Raw genomic sequence first — 20029 nt, 5'->3', positions numbered from 1 at the left:
TTCTAGCCCTCTTCATCTCTCACCTGGATTATCAGAGCAATCTCTAATTATATTCCCTGGTTAGTGAATGTTGTCGCCCTGCTCCCTACCCTTCCCATTCAATCTGTCATACCCAACACAATCAGAGCATTCTTTATTTTTTTTAATGTTTAATTATTTATTTTGAGAGAGAGAGAGAGAGAGAGAGAGAGAGCAAGCGAGCGGGGGAAGGGCACAGAGAGAGAGAGAGAGAGAGAGAGAGAGAGAAAGAGAGAGTAGGCTCTGTGCTGTCAGCACTGAGCCAGATGCAGGGCTCAAACTCATGGCCCTGAGATCATGACCTGAGAGGAAGTCAAGAGTCGGATGCTCAAACAACTGAGCCACACAGGTGCCCCAGACCATTCTTTATTATATGTATATGTAGCCAGGTTACTCCATTGCTTAAATCCTTATGCTTGCAAGGTAAATTCTCAAATCTTTGCCCTGATTTATGAGGACTTAAGATCACCTGGCCCCTGCGTCTTCCCAGTCCTGTCTTCCAACACTCCTCTCATTGAACCCAATGTTTCTAAAGCTGCTTTACAGATTCTGGTGACCTTCCGACACCTGCTTAAGCTCCCTCATTGCATGAGGAAGCTCATGACCCGTCGAGGAGGTCAGATGAAAACACTTACTTAACCTGTCAACACATCTAGGTTGGTCATAAGGGACTGGCACTGGGGTGTGGATTTGAACCTTGTAAAGATTTGAACATTCCAAATGATATACACACTTATGATATTACCTTTTCTAAGTGACTAATTCTCATTCAACAGAAAACATCAATTTTATATTTCATGTAAAAAATAGGAGCTGGAAAAGGATGATTACTCTGGAAGTTAGAAAAGATTTAAGGAGATTTTATTTGTAGGACTCTAAACCACGGTGGTGACCATTGACCAACCACAATTCTGGGGGGTCTAATAGAAGGGTCTTAGACTTGGAATCAGACAGACTTGTATCTGGTTCTGCCATTTACCAGACATGTACCATTGGCAAGTCACTGGAACTTTCTGAATTCTGTTTCCTCATTTATAAAAAGGGGATGACAATCCATACATTGCATGATTGTATTGAGAACTAAAGGAGATAAAAGATGTGAATGGGCCCATCACATGTTAAGGTCTTAATGATCATAGTTATTAATCAATCTAATCAAAGACAAAAAGTAGACTTTTGGGATAGAATAGATCTTTCTTCCTGTTCTTATTTGGGCATTTGGATCTGGAAGTGAAGGCAGTTCAATATAATTTGAACTGGTGGTAACCTGCTAGTTAATAATAGGGAGGTAGCTATTGGGGGGCATAATTGATACAGTCCAAATGCCAGAAGTGGCCTCTCTGCCCCCTTAAGATCTAACTGCAATGGACTCGAACCTCAATTTTCACATTTTATAATCCTTATATGTTCTAAGTCTTCCTGGAAATTTTTGTAAATTCTACGAGGACTGTGTTCTTATAGTCTCTGCCTCTAGTCTCCTTTTTCAACTCAGGAAAACAAAGCCCATTGCACAATTACCCTGCTTACTCATCCTCAGTATGCCCCTGTCTCAGAAAGCATTCCTGAGTTCCAAAGTCTCGAGAGTCACAGAAAGCAGTTACATCATATGTATGACAAACAACATATCACGTTTTATACATTCTAGAACTTAAACACTCTGTCCATCTGCTGTGGGAGGGTTTTTTCTCAGCTTTTACCCATGTAGCACCTACCCTTACACTGATTTTCGTACTCATCTTTTTCCTTTCCCCCTTCAAGTTCTCTTTATTGCCTCTCCCTTCCATTTTGCCAAGTGAATTCTAAATTCTCCTCCCTTTCCTACCCAGAGCAATTTAGTATTACCCGTTCTCCTCCTACACTTACATACCCACACTCCTCAAGGCCCTAAGTAGACAAAAGGATCTTTGTACATTAGGGTCAATCCTTCTTGGGAGGCAATTGTGGCTAAAAATAGCATTTTTTTTCTGGTATAATAACCACAGTGTTTCCTCTTTATTGAGTGCTTACTATGTGCCTGGCGATCTATCAAGTGCTTTCCAGTACCAATCTCATTTTCTTATTTAGTCTTCACAATGACCCTAAGAGGTACCTCTCATTATTGCGATTAATACAAACGAGGATGAGGTGTGTGTATCAGAAAAATTATGTAATTTGCATAAGATCACATAGCAAGCAAGTGGTGGAACAAGGATTGAAAACCAGATCTAGCTGGCCCCACGCCTGTGCTCCTTCCACTTTACTACATGGCCTTCCAGGGGAAGCAGAAAGAGAAAGTAATCAGAAGACCTGAGGCTACATAAACACAACACCATCTGTTCTCATATTGTTTCACAACTTTAAAAGAATGTGTTTATATGTTAACTCATTTTTCCTGTGAAGAATGAATAGTAATTATTATGATACCTACTTTGAAGTGAGTAAACTAGGGCCTTATGGGAGACAGGAAATGAGGGAGCAGGTAGTATAGGATATTGGATTTTGAGATCACAGAAGCACTAGTTCCAAGTTAGTAAGAAGTTCAGGGTGTGCCATGGGAGCCAGTGGCAAAAGTGATGTGAGAAGTAGACCAAGGACTGAAGGATCAAGACATCATATGGCTACTGAAGTCAGGAAGGCAGGACAGGGGTTAATAGGGATAACCACAAATCGGCGGTTGGGATTTTCAATGCATAAGGAGCAACTAAGGGGGTCAGTGATATTTGCAATGATGAAGAGTAGAAGGTGGTATGGTTGAAGAGCAAAGGAGAAGGAATTTTTGTACAAGGGTAAATGTGGCAATGCTGACTTTTAGCTTTTGGTGTGTGGGGAGTGGGAAAGTGAGAAGTCTTCCTGCAGAGGACTACAAGAAGAATCCTGGAAGAAGGTCAAGTTTCAACAAAGGCAAAGAAGAAAACTCACTGAAGAAGCAGAGGATGTAGGAGAGTTTATTGAGAAAGGAACAGGGTTCTAGAGGGCACAGTGGAAAGGTCTGCCAGGGAAGTGGACAGGGAGAAGGTGAGTGAAAGGGAGGAAGATAGAGAAATTCAGAAATGTATAATGATGAGTCAGAGAGAAGTTAGACAACCAGAGGCTATCAATTGGGTGGTTTCCCATGTTGGGGAGACAAATTTTAGATAGGGTCGTAATGGAACTTGAGGGAAAATGGTTTTGGTATCTGATTCAGACCTATAAGATTTGGGTTGGAGGAAGAATGTGGAAAAGGACAATGATTCTAAACCAAAGCTGGCAGCTGACTCCTATGACCTTGGGAAGACTTAAAGTGAAGTGCAGGTCAGGATGGGAGGTCAAATTGCCTCCTATACCTGCCTCCTCTGACAGAATTGGGGCTTCCTAATGACTAGGAAATAACATTTTCTCACTCTAATGGGGAGCCATTGAAACTTTGTTTTGTTTTAACTAGGTTGATGGTAACACGGTGACATGTAGAACAATCACTCATGGTGCTGGTATAGAGGATAAATTGGAGTGGAGGCAGGGACATCTATTAGGAGGCTGTTACATTAGCCTAGGCAAGAAGTGATGAGCCTGAACCAGGGTGAGAGCAGTGGTGATGGAGAGGAAGGGCAGGGATAGGGTATGTTAAGTGGGTTTTATTACCAGACTGATGGGATGTGGGGTGTGAAGGAGTGCATAGGGAAGAGGACAGTGCCCAGGTTTCTGACTTAGTTTCCTCCTGTAGTCAGCGGTCCAGGTTCTGCTTCTCTCCCTGGGCTTTTGTGAGGATGAAGCAGTATGACAGGAGAGTTCTTTGGAAATGGCAAAGCTGGGTACCAATCATCATCTATATTATTATCAAAGCTCTCAACCACCATAGCAGTAAGTTCAGTCTATGGAACGAGACGTGACAGTTAAGATAAATCACTGTAGTCACTCAGATATCCGCGAACTCGTGGGAAGAAGCCTGGGGGGCCCAAGATACCACTAATTTCCTGCACCTGCAGGCTGCGGGGGCCCGGGGAGGAGCGAACACGGACTACGCCCCTGGGCGGGGCGTGGGTGGGGCCTGGACGCTGCCGTAGCGGAGCGGAGCTGTAGCTACAGCCTCAGCCCTAAGTAGCTGCGGTGGGCGCCAGACCCGCCCCGCACCTCCCCGCGTCGCACCGCACCGCACCGCACCTCTCTGCTCTGGGAACCCGGCTGCACATTCCGCCGCGTGCAGCTAGATCTCCAGTCCCATTGCACTGCCAGGAGCGAGCCGCTCGTCCCACACCCGAAGTCCCAGGTAAGGGGCGCGGCCCGGGCGCCCCGCCCGGGGAGGATGTGGGACCGACCCGGGCTAGGGGCGCTGGCGACACCGGGCGGGCGCTAACGAGTGCAGGGCAGCAGAGGGGACACCGAGGAGAAGGGGCTGGGGGAGGCCGCTGAGGAGGGGGCGCCACGGCCGGGAGGGAGGCGCGTAGCTTCGGGAGCGGCGCTGAGGGTGGGGGGGAGTCTACCAGACCGTGAGGGCGGGGAGGGGAGCTCCGAGGGCAGGGGGCGGCAGGAGGTGGGAAAGGACAAGCGGCCACTGGAGCGCAGTAGGGGCTCTCTGGGGGGAAACGCGGAGCGTTGGGGGAGGGGAGATGTAAGGAGGGACTGAGGGGCAGTGCGGGAAGAGGGTGCCAGGCAGCCAAGGAGCATGAAGCGGGAGCTGAAGCGAGGGCATTGAGGACAGCTAGGGCAAGGGGGTGGCTGGAGGTGGAGAGCTAAGGGCAGGGGACGGGGTCCGCAGGGGTCGCTGTGAGCTGGAGAGGAGTGAGGGGATGAAGGGAAGGGGCGCTGGGCAAAGGGGGGATGCTGGTCGGGGAGAGGGGAAGAGCACGAGGGGATGTGAGTGGAGACCTGGGAGCGAAAAGGATGCGGAGCCAGAGGCCAGCCTTGTGCGGCCACGGGGCATAACCGTGAGTGGGGACTGGGGGGTGGGGCTCGGAGGCGGGAATCCTGGAAGAATGGGAAGGTGGGAGGCAAGGCTGGATCTACCCGGACTGCAGAAGAAGGGTGCGGGGAGCTGGTGGAGGGAGAGGGCAGTGGCCTTGGATATGGGCAGTGGGCGCCTGAGTTCTGGCTAGGCGTGGCGGGTGGAGAGGCACTGGAATAGAGCAGGGGTCTGGCGGCTGGGAGTGGAGGAACTGTTTGAGAGCCTTGGGAAGGTTAGGGCAGTGCTGGGTGTGCTGGGTCAGGCTGGAGAGGAAGCCAGGTGTGGATTGTGGTGTGAGGGTGAAACGATGATGTGGCCCGTAGTGGAGTCCACAGGCACCCAGGTGCTAGCTGTGTCTCAGCTACTCAAGAAGGCTGAGGAGGGGGCGCAGTCACTGAACTTTGTTACACCGACATCTGGGATCACAGACAAGAAGATAATTTTGGAAAGAAAAATTCATCCACTGGCTCCCTCTGTTCCAGAGTCCAAATGTGGGAGGGGACTTTGGGGATGGCAGGATGGCAGCCTCTGGACGCTAATGCAAGTGTGGAGGGGGGTGGGAGAAAGACAGGGCCTCCATCCCAACTTTCTGGAATCCAGATAGAAAGGGGTGGGGGAGGGTAAAAGGAGTGTGTGTGTACAGGTGGATGACCACGTGTTCTGTGCCTATAAAGGGAGAAAAACCATGGAATGCCATGAAAAGCCCTGGCTATGGTAGTGGGGAAGTCCTGGCCCTGTGTTTGCCAGAGGAGACATTTTGCTAGAAGACGATGGGTAAGGGAAGCCTTTCTGGTAATGAAGAATTTAGCTAGCAGTGGAGAACAATGTGTTTCTGTCAGAGGAGACACTGTGGGAAAAGCCCAAACTCTAACATGATCTCCAGTCCACTAAATGAATCTCCAGTTTCTTAAGGAATATGTTGTGAAGAGAGATACCAGTAACCTATAGAGGATGTTTTGAAGGATTTCCCTCCCTAAACTCAGAACTCCTTATGGTTCCTCTCCCTCCCTCCAGAGTACAGTACAGGTGTGGTACACAGTAGGTGTTCAGTGAGTATTGATTCAGTGAACAATTGACCTGTGCTGGTGCTCGTGCCTCAATTCACTTACCACTAGCACCCCCCACCCCAGGCAAGAATTGTGAGAAGCGAATATAACATGGGTGAAAAGAGCTTCATAAGCTAGAAAGCACTGTACAAAAGAGAGAGGCCACTAATATTATGCAGGTGTGCCTATATTCTGTGCAAGATAGATTGCATTGGAAGCACTTTATAGAGTGCCTGGCATTTAGTAGGTGCTCAGTACATGGTAGCTACTATTATGATACTGTTTTTGTGGCTCTGAGAGACCCGGAGAAACAGCGAATAGGTGGCCTAGGCTGGGCTGGTGGTGCTGCATTGGGGAATGGTCTAAAGAAAGGTTGAATTAGAAAAGTTAGTAGAGTTTGGCTTTAGGGAGGAGGCTGGATATAATAGGATGAAGTCCACATTTGCCCAACTCCCTTTCTATTCTCACTAAATGTTCCCAATGAGAAGATGGAGTCACATTTATTGAGCACCAGCTATGTGTCACATATTACCTAGATGCTTTACCAACATTGACTATAATTTTCCCAATGATGCTTGTTTTACAAATGAGGAAACTGTGTCCTAGTTATGTAAAATTTCTTGCCAGGGTCTCAGAGCTAATAAATGACAGACCTGGAAACAGAATCTAGTTTGTTTGGTTTGGAACCCCAAGCTATTTCCACTACCTAAGATGACTTGGTAGAAGAAAATATGAAGCAGACAAAAAAAAATTTTTTTAAGGGGTTTATAAAGCACTCTCCCATATAGTAGTTTTAATTCTTATAACAATTTGCCAGGAAGTCTTTTATTAACTCATTTTATAGGTGAGAAAATTGATCTGCCTAAGGTTTTACAAGTGCTGAGAGAGCCAGAGCTCAACCCAGGTGTCTCGGACACAATCTTGTTCTCTTTCCACCAAAAGAGAAGTTCATCCGATCACTTGTTCATTACATGTAATGAATTGATCTCTTGCTGGATTTTAGGGCTTTCTCCTCCTCTCTCCCCTCTTTCCTAGCTGAAGTTGGCTTCTTCCGTGGGTGCTTATTTTTGCTGCCTATCAGACCGAAAGCCTTGTTTTTCATACCAATCCTTGCAGGGGCCATTTCCTTCTTTCCCCCAGCTTGGGACTAGAGATGCCTTCCCAGATGGTCCCTGGACCTTCATCTTTATTGCTTGTCATGGAGACAGTGAGCTACCCAGCTCTATCATTTATGTGACTGTCACAAAAGACAGGAAGATCTGATTGATGCTTATCTCACAAATGCGTTCTGCACTCGCTGCTGTGCAGTGAGTGACCTGTCTGCTCATATCTGCCTCAGGCGGTTGCCTGCTGGGATGCTTTTTGCCTCCCTTCCAACTGTCTAAGTAGCCCCTGCCACCTTCCTGAAAAGATCTCCTTGGGGGCTTCCATCTGAATGTGCCTTGCAACTGAACCTCTCTGCCCTCTGCCTCTCTCTATTCTCACACCACCTACTGGGAATGCTGTGCTGTGTGCACATAAACAGATGTTGATAGTACAGTATGGCAAGCGCCAGGAAAGAGCTGCAGGGCGCTGGAGATGCTTCTTTACTCACGCTGAAGTTACTGAAGTTTTTAATTTCCCTAAGCCTCATCTAATCTGGGAGTCATTAAATAACAGAAGGTTTAGTCATGATACTCCAACTGACTTGCTGTGTGACCTTGGGCAAATCACTTCTCTTTATAGAGCCTCATTTTATTTTTATTATTTTTATTTTTTATTCTTTTTACCTGTGCAATGAAGGGAAGTGGATCATATCAGGAATTGAAACTAGTTTTTAGTCTTGTCTCACCCCTTGTGGCAGGCATAGCTCATAAAGGCAGGCACTTTTCCCGCTGATTCTCCAGGAGGCCCCATGTGTTTTTCTCAACACAGTGTATGATGCACATTTATATGCATTCTCTTATTTAAAATTCACAGCAGCTTTCTGAGGTAGGTAATATTTTCATATCATAGATGAGGATAATGAGGCTCAGAGTTTAAGTGACTTGCCCAAGTTCATACATTGAGTTATGGGAAAGTTGGGACCAGGAGTCAGGGTTTTTGTTATGGTAAAGCTGCCACACCCAAATCTCTTCTTATTCCAAAAATCTAAGTGTGTAAACAGCTGCCTCAGAAAAAACGAAGACCAATAATATGACTTTTACATTAATAGTCTGGCACATGGCAAATGCTCAGTAAATGTTTATCGAAAGGAGTAACATAGGGTGCCTGGGTGGCTCAGTCAGTTAAGCATTTGACTTTGGCTCAGGTTCTGATCTCATGGTTGGTGAGTTCAAGCCCCGTATTGGGCTCTATGCTGACGGCTCAGAGCCTGGAGCCTGCTTCAGAATCTGTCTTCCTCTCTCTCTGCCCCTCCCCCTTTCGTGCTCCGTGTCTCTCTCTCTCTCTCTCAAAAATAAACATTAAATAATAATAATAATAATAATAATAATAATAATAATAATAATAATAGGGGCGCCTGGGTGGTTCGGTTGGTTAAGCATCCGACTTCGGCTCAGGTCGTGATCTCACGGTCCTGGTCCGTGAGTTCGAGCCCCGCGTCGGGCTCTGTGCTGACGGCTCAGAGCCTGGAGCCTGTTTCAGATTCTGTGTCTCCCTCTCTCTCTGCCCCTCCCCTGTTCATGCTCTGTCTCTCTCTGTCTCAAAAATAAATAAACGTTAAAAAAAAAGAAAAACAATGTATATTTAAAATAATAATAATAATAATAATAATAATAATTAAGGGGTAGCATACCCTAAAGATTTGCTTTAGGTCCAGTGTTGCCAGGCTGTAAGGATAGATAAAACTCAGATGAATCCAGAAGAAGAAGCAGACAGCTAATTGTAAAACAAACTCCAATAATGTAGCCCAGATTAGGGAGAGGGCAGTTGAACAAGATCTGACTATGGAAGTGAATTAAAGGGGCCAGTGAAATAATGTTTATTGAGTACCTCTCATAGGCCAAGAAACTATGCTAGATTAATTACATATGGCAACTGCTCATTCTATATGTACCACAACTCTGTGAAGAGAGAGTATTTTCTCTATTGTAAAGTAAAAATGTTGTGGCTTAGAGAGGCAGTATGACTCACCCAAAAATTCAGCTGAACAATAAATAGAGCAGGGATTTTGAACTCCCTATAATAATGCACAGTACTAGGTCTAGTCTCAACTGTTAATTGTAACGCCTGGGCAAATCCTCAATTTCTGGTTCTCAGTTTCTTTCTTGATTAAATAGGAATTATAATCTCTCTTCTTCCAATTTTATCTCCCAGGTTTAGAGAATAAAATAAGGTAGAGGACTTGCAATTGAGGTAAGGATCAAATCTGTGTTTCAGTAAAGTTACTCTTTGACCAGCAGTCCCATTTTTAGGGATCTTTCTTAAGGAAGTAATAGAAAACTGAACACATATTTATGTAAATACATGACCACTTTGATTTAATTTATAATAAGAATAGAAAAGTAAAGTACAATATTAAAGAATTGGTCATATGACACATCCATAAGATGGAATACAATGTAGTCAATTGAAATGATATTTCTGAAAAGTTTTAAAGGTCTCAATTGTAAATAAACTATTGTGGCTGTTAGTTTTTGAAAAAAAAAATGAAAAAATAGAAGTCTCAGAAAAAATATTTATGATATAATGTTAAGTGAAATATACATAGAAGTTACAAACAAGGATATATGGTATGCTGTCATTTATATATAGATAAAAAGTATAAATAGATTTCTATGTTTATATATACAAAAACTATCTCTGAAGGGTGCATAAATTGGTAACATGTTTGCCTTTGAGGAGAGGACCAGAGACTGGAAGTCGGAGTGGAAAGCACTATAAACCTTTACATATTATTTATTTTTTAAGTAAAAATTAAAATAATGCCAACTACAGATGGTGATAAGATAATGCTTGCAAATAGTAAAAGTTTGAATTATTTTCAACATATGTGTTACCATTTATTTATTTGTTTGTTTGTTTATTAAAGGAGATAGAAGTTTATTGAATACACTGCAAGGGAGAGGTAGGCAGGACAGCAAAGGAGAGGCTGTCTGCCCGTATTACCTTTAAAATCAACAAATAATAAGATATAATTTAAAAACAGATGGTACTTTGTTGCATAAGAAAGTAATGGAGGAAATAAAGGCAAGGGCACCTGGGTGGCTTAGTCAGTTGAGTGTCTGACTTTTAATTTTGGCTCAGATAATGATCCCTGGGTCGTGGGATCTAGCCCACAGAGGATCTAGGCCTTTGTGCTGAACGTGGAGCCTGCTTAAGATTCTCTCTCTCTCTCTCTCTCTCTCTCTCTCTCTCTCTCTCTCTCCCTCCTTCTCTCCCTCCCTCTTCCCCTCTGCCCCACTCATGTGCACTCTCTCTCTCTCTAATAAGAAAGAAAGAAAAGAATAAAGAAAATAAGGGAGAGAATACACTTAACTGTTAATGATGGCTGTTTCTGAGTAGATGGGGTATCTTACAATGTAAAACTTTCTGTTTTACACTCTTGTGTTCTTTTCTTTTTTCTTTTTATTTGTATATTTATTTATTTTGAGAGAGTGCAAGCATGAGCTGGGAAGGAGCAGAGAGAGAGGAAGAGAGAGAGAATCCCAAGCAGGCCCTGTGCTGAAAGTACAGAGCCTGACTTGGGGCTTGAACTTACAAATCATGAGATCATGACCTGAGCTGAATGAAATCAAGAGTCAGACGCTTAACTGAACCGCTCAGGCACCCCTCTTGTGTTCTTTTCTAATTTTTTATAGTGAATTTATACTTTCAAAGCAAAAATTCTGTCTTGTAAACAAACAATAATGACTGGCAGCAGAGTGGAGGATGGTGTGAGGTTGTTGTGGTTGCTTCCCTTGTTTTAGGTAGGAAAAAAAGCATAATTCCTTTGAATTGCCAATTCTGGAAACAGGCTCTCCATCTGGTACCATGAAAAGCTGAAAAGTTAGGGCTATGAGACAGTTTAAGCAAGCAATGGCATCCTCCCCTCTAATCTCACTTTCTTCTTCCGTGTAAATGCTCCAGGTGTCCTGGGCACGTTCCACACCCACTAGTGAGTGTTGATCTGGGGCAGATTGATTATGGGAGTGGGGCCAAGGGTCTCAGATAAGGGCTTGAGAGCTGGGAGAAAAGAGAAAGGAAGAACAGAGGCCACCAGAGGCTAGTGGTGGCATATTTAAGAAAGTATTATTAAAGGGCTGCTATTAGGGGCACCTGGGTGGCTCAATCGGTTAGGCATCCAATTTCGGCTCAGGTCATGAATTCGTGAATTCGAGCCCCACACCTGGCTCTGTGCTGACAGCTTGGAGCCTGGAGCCTGCTTCGGATTCTGTCTGTCTGTCTGTCTGTCTCTCTGTCTCTCTCTCTCTGCCTCTACCCTGCTCGCATTCTGTCTCTGTCTGGCAAAAATAAATAAACATTAAAAAAAATTTTAAAGGACTGCTAATAATCCCATATATTTCTTTGACCTTTCTTCAAGAGAGCTTTAAACCTTCTACGTTTGTCAGTTCCTTGTCCTTACAGCTCACCTGAGAGGCCCATAGACTTAAACCCACCAGCCAAACTCTTTCTTTTCCTTTGAAGAACAAAAACAGGAATTCCCAAAGAGAGTGACACCCTGGACATTATCTCATGTTAGGGCTGTGTTCCCACCCTCCTTTGACCACTTATACAGCCTGCCCAAGAACCCAGTGCTGAGCATAAGGGGTGACTGCAGGTAGAGAAGTAGGGTACTTACTTATTCCAATAAGACTATGGGACCAAGTGCTGGATTATGGGGTTCAGATCCAAAGTGTTCTAGGAAAAGAGAGGATGGTGGCAGGTGTGAGGGAGCTGGGGTCTCAGGGAAGGCCTAGCACATAAATAAATACTTGCTGATGAGTATATGGATGAGTGAGCAAATGAACAAATAAATAAACAAAGGATCTGGGCTTTAAAGGATTTGGAATAATAATAACTTATGTTCACAGCTGTGAGGGCTTTATCAGTTTATTAAGGTCTTCCTTAGTGTTATCTCATTTGGGTCCTATAACAGCCCTGTAGGAAAAGCAGGGCAGAAATTGTCCTCTCCATTTTCCAGATGATGAGATTGAGTCCCAGAGTGATGAGTGACTTTTATTAATCCAGCACACATTTACTGAGTGCTGATTATGTACGAGTACTTATGCTAGAAGCTAGAGATGCAGAAATGAAGTACATTAAGTCCAAGATGCTTGGTCTAAAGGAGGAGCTGGAATAGTAAACAGTTTCTAAATGACACCAGTGCTGTTAGTGTGGTCTGGGGGCATAGAAGCAGGAGTGCGTGCCTTTATCATGCACAACGGAAGGTGAGATTTCATTTGGATCTATAAGGATGAATAGGAGTTTATTAAGAGTCTTGTAAACAGAAAGAATACATGTCTAAAGGGATAAAGCAAGAAATAACATGGCTTAGAGTAAAGTGTATAATTTGGTATAAAAGTGGCACTGGTTGGTAGAGAGAAAGCCTAGAAGAAGATCAGGTTTATTTTTTGGTAAGTTGGTTCTTTGGGCTTGATTTTTAGAGTTGTGGGGAGCCATGAAAGTTTAAAAAAAATTTTTTTAATGTTTATTTATTTTTGAGAGAGAGGGAGAGACAGAGCGTGAGCAGGGGAGGGGCAGAGAGAGAGGGAGACACAGAATCCGAAGCAGGCTCCAGGCTCTGAGCTGTCAGCACAGAGCCTGACATGGGACTCCAACTCACGAACTGTGAGATTATGACCTGAGCCGAAGTCGGACGCTCAGCTGACTGAGCCACCCAGGCGCCCCTTTGAAAGTTTTTGAAACAGGGGAATGATAGCCCCATGCTGGGCCTTTCCTGGAATATTCATATGTTTATTGTTTTGACTTTTTCTTTTCAAAACTCGGCTCAGGAGCTGCCTCCTACAAGAGACTCTTCCTGACCACCATGCCTCTAGGTTGGGTTAGATGTTAGATGTTTCTTGTGGGCTTCCTGGGCCAAGCCTTCCCTCTGTCCTACCACTTATCTACTGCCTTGTTACCCTGTGTTTACATGCTTTTCTACTCTAATCTGTGGCCACTCAGAGGTTATAGCACCATGTCTGATTCATATTTGTATTCCCCATACCCAGCACAAGGCTTGACCCAGAGCAACGTGCTCAGTAAATATTTGCTGAAAGAATGAATGGGAGGAACCGGGTTCCACCCCAGTCCTGAGACAACATTTGGAGCAGGTGTAGTACTGGGGTGATTCTATGGTGTGTGTGTTTCTTCAGTGATGCTTGGGTGGAGAGAGTGTATGTGAATGGTGGAGTAACCATTAAAGATTGGTGACACTGGAGGTGTGTTCCTCCTGAGTGACCACAGGCCTTTCCTATAGATGGCTTCTGTGACTGATGGTAAAGCCGGAGTCAAAGATGCTTCTGACCAGAATTTTGACTACATGTTCAAACTGCTCATCATTGGCAACAGCAGTGTTGGCAAAACCTCCTTCCTCTTCCGCTATGCCGATGACACCTTTACCCCAGCCTTTGTCAGCACTGTGGGCATCGACTTCAAGGTGAAGACAGTCTACCGCCATGAGAAGCGAGTGAAGCTGCAGATCTGGGTGAGTCCTGAGCATCTTGTGCAGGATTGTCTTGGGGGGTGATTGGTCTGCTAGTACAAGAGCTGGGAGGCAGGCCAGTCTGGAACTTCTGGGTCTTATGGCATCAAGCACTAGTGCTGTTGAAGGCCTGGCCCCTGGACTGCCCCTTGCTGCTTTGATAGAAGTTTGCTCGCTTCTGGGGCCTCAGTTGTTTCTGCTGCTTAACTTTCTAAGAGGCTTTATCCTGCCTATACAAATGAGTGACCAAGAATTTGGGCTTTGGGGTTAGAAATTTGGATTCAACTTCCAGTTCTGCCACTTATTAGTTATGGAATCTTGACTAAATATTTATCTTCTCTAGGCCACCCTTTCCTCTTTGGGGGTGTAGCATCGACATCATAGGGCTGTTGGTGCTTAGCATACTTCGTGGAATGCAGTAAATGCACTGTAAATGTTAGCTCCTGTGTCCATAATCTATTACTGTGTAATAAATCACTTCAAAACTTGATGGCTTAAAATAACAGTAATTAATTATTACACAGTTTCTGTGGATGAAACATTTGGGGGTGGCTTGGTTTCTGTCTTGTTGCCTCTTATGAGGTTGCAGTCAGATATTGGCTTGGGTTGTCATCTGAAGGCTTGAATGGGGCTAGAGGATCCCATTCCAAAGTGGCTTACTCATGTATCAGGTATTGGCTATTAGCAGGAGGCTTTAGTTCTTTCCCATGTGGTTCTCTCCATGGAGTTGTGTAAGTGCCTTCATGGCATGGCATCTGGCTTCCCCCAGGGGGAAAGATCCAAGAAAGCAGAGAGGAAGTGACAATGTCTTTTATTACTTAGCCTTAGAGTATCTTTTGGTCACTGATTCAGTGTAGGAGGAAATTACATAAGGGTATGAATCCTGGGAGGTGAGGATCATTGGGGACCACCACAGCTACTATTATTGGTATTTACCAGTGGTACTAATAAAATATATACATCTTTGAGATGATATAGCAAAATGTAGATCATATGCTTTTCAATAATGAATTATTGCCAGATTTAGATATTTTGAAAATTAGTGATTTTTAGTATTCAAAGCATGTGTTGTTTATGATCTCTCCATTCAACCTGATACATTGTGCACATATCTTATTGGCTATATACAGTACTTTTCTTTTTATAAATTATCTCCATATGTTATTATCTTCTGATTAACCCCAAGGGACAGATATTATTTTAATTCACTCCTATTTTACAGAAGAAAAAAGTCAGACTCAGTAATTAACTTGCCTTAAGTCAACCACACACTTGCAAAGTGGGATTCCAATTGAGGCCTTCTGATTCCAAGTTTTGTGCTCTTTTCTCTACACTGTGCATGTTAGGTCTTATAGAGCCCTTATTTCCATTTATGATAATGTCAAGTATTAATTTATATAGAGATAAAAGTTTATTTTGTTCATTTAGTCTTTATTAAAATCACTGAGGAATTGTGAGTTATTAGAAATATGAGAAGCTAAAAAGACCACTCAGTTCATTGGTTCTAGAAGTGTGGTCTTCAGGTCATCAGCATCAGCATTACCTGGGAATTTATTAGAAATGCAAATTCTCAGGCCCCTCCTCAGACCTACTTAAATGAGACACTTTGAGCTATGGCCTAACAATGTGTATTAATTATAACAAGCCTTCCAGGTGGTTTTGAGGCAGGCTAAAATTGAAGAACCACTTTGGTTTAACTACCATTTGGTTTAACTGTCTTATGGTGAGAATCAATAAGCATTTATTAAGTACCTATTATGTGCCAACTGCTTCCACTTGTGTAATCTGACATCCTCTTGGCAGCCAATGCACAGAGAAGTGAAAGCACAGGATATTGGGGGGTGGTGAGCAATACAGGGGAACTGGAACAAGGCTGTGAAGAGCAGGGAGGGGTGCTAAGAGGGAAATTTGCTAGAGAGGCTGTTAGGCAGTGGCTTGAGGGTAAGGGAGACCTTGCACAGCAAACAGAAGTTTCTTATCATGGGCCAGAGTTTACATACCTGACGATTCTTTAGAGACCTGAAGAAACTATTAGGAGGTTTTTTTTTTTTTAATCTATAAACATAAGATAAAGGTTTACTCATATTTCCTATATGGATTGACACAGATGTCTTCATTTGATCTCCACATCACGTGGTCACATATCCTACACTCAAAAAATCTTCAGGTAGGAGAAGACAGTCTGCCCTTCTAAGGGATTTGGCAGTGGTGGCTCCCTCAGTCCTTCATTTATGTTCAGTACATTGTGAACTTTTGCAGTTTCTCTGTCCCTGGTTAAGTGGATTTATTGATTATACTACCTAATTTTAACTAAATAAACCCTCACAATGGATATGTGGCTTTAAAAGAGTCCTGCGAAGAAACCTCTGCCTGAAGACTATACTAATTATAGTGAGCCCAAGTGAGCATGGAAAATGGCTGAACTGATGTTTCTCAGACTCCCAGCATAAGTTCATTGTCAGCCATGTTTTGAGGTAAAATCAATGATGATCTAATTAGATCTGACATAGTCAATCACATTGCTTTTGCTAAAAAAAAAAAAAAAAATTAGCAAAGAGATTTTGTGCGTGTGTGCATATGTGCCTTTCTATAGCAGAGAAAAAGTTTTCTGTACTGTTCATAAATACATTAAAATGTACAGATTTAAGTATTTGTCATTTTTATGAGTTTTAACATCTTTTGTGTACAGATATAGATCTATATGTATGTGTAATCTAAATAAATATACAAATATTGTGGGTATGTGCTCACATTGTTCACATGGCCTTACTTAAAGGGTGTAAATTTGGAGACCATTACCAGACCATGGGGAGCCATAGAAGGGTTTTAATAAGGTCAGATTTGCATTCTAGAAAAATCCCTTCTTTCAGTTTGGAGAAAGGATGGAAATAAGGCAAAGAAACCAGTGGTTCAGGTAAGTTATAAGGGCCTGAATTAAGTGTATTAGTCTGCTTGGGCTACCGTAACAAAATACCACAGACTGGACGGCTTAAACAATAGAAATTTATTTTCTTCTAGTTCTAGAGGCTGGAAGTTCAAGATCAAGGTGCTAGCAAGGTTGATGTTTGACAAGAACTCTTCCCTTGTGTTGCAGATAGCTGCCTTCTAGCTGCGTGCCCACGTGGCCTTTCCTTGGTGCTTATATATGGTGAGTGAGGGAGCTCTCTGGTGTCTCTTCTTATAAGGACACTAATCCTATCAAATCAGCCACCCCGCCCCCCGCTTATGGTCTCAATTAACCTTAATCACTAACTTAGAATCCTCATCTCCAAATATAGCCACACTGGGGGGTTAGGACTCCAACCTATGAATTTTAGGAGAATGCAGACATTTGGAACATAATATCATGACAGCGACAAAGTGACCAAAGGGATGGAAATGAGGAGAGAGATTTAGGACTAGAATTTACAGAATTCGATGATCAATTAATTGTTTAGGAAGAAGGAGGAACACATATCTGCTTATATATATCTACTTACATATATTTACTTCTGTAAACAAAAGTTCTGTGATTTTTTTTTAAATTATGTGAGCTTTGGTAAGTCACTCTATTTCTATGAATAGATAATATCCTCAACTGTAAAAGGCTCACAGGTTTGTTGACGGGGGGTGCTACATGCGATAACATAGTATTGTGCCTAGCACATATTAGGAACACAATAAATGTTAGGTTCCTTTTTCTCTCTGTTCCTGATCTAAATGCAAAGTGTGACTGGGTTCCTTGCCAGATTTTCCACCCATGGTTCCAGGAGTGCTGGAACAGCACTAGCACTGTCTGAAATGTTCAATTAAATTTCTCTGGTCAATTTGATTTCTCAGGGATTTCAGAAAGCCATTGTCAGGGTGGAAGGTGGAGAGGGAGGAAGAGGAGGTTATGAGCATTGCTGAGCAGGACCATTCGCAAAAAGAGTTTCTATCATCTCTGGAGGATGTTGGATGATGAAGGTATTGGTAGTGCTTTGTTCCCTGGGGTCCCTGAATACATAGGTCCCTAAGAGCCCCCTCTGTTTCATGAGAGGTTAATTATTGTGGATCAGAGATGAGAATCTTACTGGGGAGGTGGGGGTAGGGGAGAAGTCTCATTAATAGAGAGTGAGAGCATGCACAGGTGTGAAGGGAGGGATATTAGGTAACTCCACAGCAACAGACCTGACTAGAGGCCATTTACTGCTTGGTGCTGGTTGCCAAGCAACCACTGGAGGCCTGTGGGAAGAGATGAGCAGGAGAGGGCCTTCCACTACTTCCATTCTGAGCCCATTGCAGGGACTGTTGGGTCTGGTGCTGGTCAAGGGAAGAATCTGGGTGTGTGTGGGAGGACTCAGCTGACCTAGGACTCTGGAGTCCTGGGTTCCAGTCCTGGCTCTGCCCTCCAGTCATGTGAGCTGGAGTGACCCTTCTCCTCCATGGGCCTTCCCTAACTATCAAACGGAGAAAATAATCCTTGTTCTTCATGCCTCATGAGTTGTTGTGAAGATCAAGTGAGGAAATGCAAAGGAGAGCCTAAAGAGAACTATGAAGCTTTGAGGAGATCAGAGGATTATGGATATTGTCCGCTATGTGAATTCTTCTTGTATATGCTTTCAATCATTCTTTGTATCTTTCCCACCCGCCCTCTGACCCAGGGAAGTATTGATCTCCTTAAAAGAATTGGTGTTTAAGTCAGAGATGTGAAGTTACTTGTGTAGAGCCAAACTGTAAACTTCATTCTTTAATTCATTCAGTAGATATTTACCTGGTGCTCACTCTATGCCAGGCATTATACTAGCTATGGGGAAACACCCTTCCTACTTACATGGAGTTTACCCTCTAGGAGGGGAGATAAATACTAAGTACATGAATAAAAAAGACATAATTTTATCTGTGGTAAGGACTCTGAAGGAAAAGAATAGACTTGTTTCAAACCCAGGCACTGGGACTCCGAACTCTGGAATCGCTGAACTGTGACTTTAATCTCATCCCTGGGCTTGCAGCTGGACTTCAGGGTCAAATTCTATTCACAATTTAAATTTCTTTAATGTTTTATTTTTATTTTTGAGAGAGACAGACTACGAGTGGCATGGGGGGTGGTGGGAGCAGAGAGAGAGGGAGACACAGAATCTGAAGCAGGCTCTGAGCTATGAGTACAGAGCCCAACATGGGGCCTGAACTCACGAACTGTGAGATCATGGGCCCGAGCCAAAGTTGGATGCCTAACTGACTGAGCCACCCAGGCGCCCCTCTATTCACAATTTAAAAGGCTAGCTTAGTTGATGACCTTCACCATACCAGTTCACTTCAGAACTGTCTCTGTTAGGGGACATGGTGGCAGGGGTCTCCATTGTGGAAAGATAGTGTCTCCTGCTTACATCCACCAGTGAGGCTTTGGGTGACCTGAATGTCCAGAAAGGTTAAAAGATAGGAGTACCTCACGTGTTTGGGATTACTTGTATAAAGATTGGGGAATATACTGGCTGGCCTGTCCAACATTCTTCTGTTGGCTGTTTTAAGAACTCTGTCTTGTGAAGGATTTATAGGCCACTATCCTTACTCCTGGGCCTCTTGTGGTATCACTGTTTCCTATCATCTTTCTTTCTCCGCAACTCATTCCTCTGAAGCCCTCAGTTACTAAGGCCCTTGTGTGTACTTCCATTATTCTATTTCTTTGTTGTGGTAGTAGTGAAGTGTATAAAGCACCAACATATTGCCTGGCATGGGGGAGACACTCAACAAACAGTAGTATTTATTAAGGTTCCCGGGTGATCAAGAAATGATATTCATTTTCCTCCCCATTTAAGTTTGGAACCAAGTGAGAGATAGATGCAGGAGTCAGAGAGATGGGGAGTAATGTGACAGCCTTACTACTGATAAAAGCTAGGATGAAGCACATGGCCCAAGTCCTCAGGGAAGTGGAGCTTGCTAATACTTCACTCTGGAGTCGGATAGATGTAGAAACCCAATCACAGGCCAACATGGGGAGCTAGCTGCAATCTGCTCATGCAGTGTACACCCAAGGTCAAAGTCCATGTGGCCCAGACTTACTAATGCTTCAGACCTAAAGCATCCCACTCAGGATGATAGTAGATGCCTCTATGTCCATGTTCAGTCTTTCTCATGGAGGAAAGGAGGGTGCCTCCTCCAACAGCTCTTTTTGTATTAAAGAGATAGATGGAAGTAAGCATTGACTCCAAAAGGAGGTTGAGTACAATAATGAAAGCCAGGAAAAATAGGAGGAGTCTTAACAGATTTCCTGGGAATCCTGAATTTCACAGTTACACGATTCACTTCCTATGTAACCAGGAGCTGAAAAAAGTAAGACTAGTTGAGACAGGGCTGTTGGGAGTCAGCTAGGTTTACTCACTAGCCAACTGCCTTATTCCCACACAGCCACCTCAATGAAATTTAGGTTACCACATGATTTTAGAGTCACTTGTAAATATTAAAAGTAGTGAATATTAAATCTGGGAATGCAAAAAACTTATATCT

General features: G+C 43.6%; 1 protein-coding gene across 1 annotated transcript in view; it reads left to right on the top strand.

The window, feature by feature from the left end:
- The first annotated feature begins 4104 nt into the window (after positions 1-4104).
- The window catches only part of RAB3B (RAB3B, member RAS oncogene family), a 66057-nt gene continuing 50132 nt past the window's right edge, over positions 4105-20029 (top strand). Inside the window, exons 1-2 of the mRNA XM_030327469.1 lie at positions 4105-4240; positions 13343-13570. Coding sequence (XP_030183329.1) covers positions 13343-13570 — 228 coding nt within the window. The 5' untranslated portion in view covers positions 4105-4240. The remainder of the gene's footprint in view (positions 4241-13342; positions 13571-20029) is intronic.

This window comes from Lynx canadensis, chromosome C1 (genome assembly GCF_007474595.2).
Source record: "Lynx canadensis isolate LIC74 chromosome C1, mLynCan4.pri.v2, whole genome shotgun sequence".
NCBI lineage: Eukaryota > Metazoa > Chordata > Mammalia > Carnivora > Felidae > Lynx > Lynx canadensis.
Note: the sequence above shows the minus strand (reverse complement) of the source record. Positions and strands in the feature narration are given on the sequence as shown.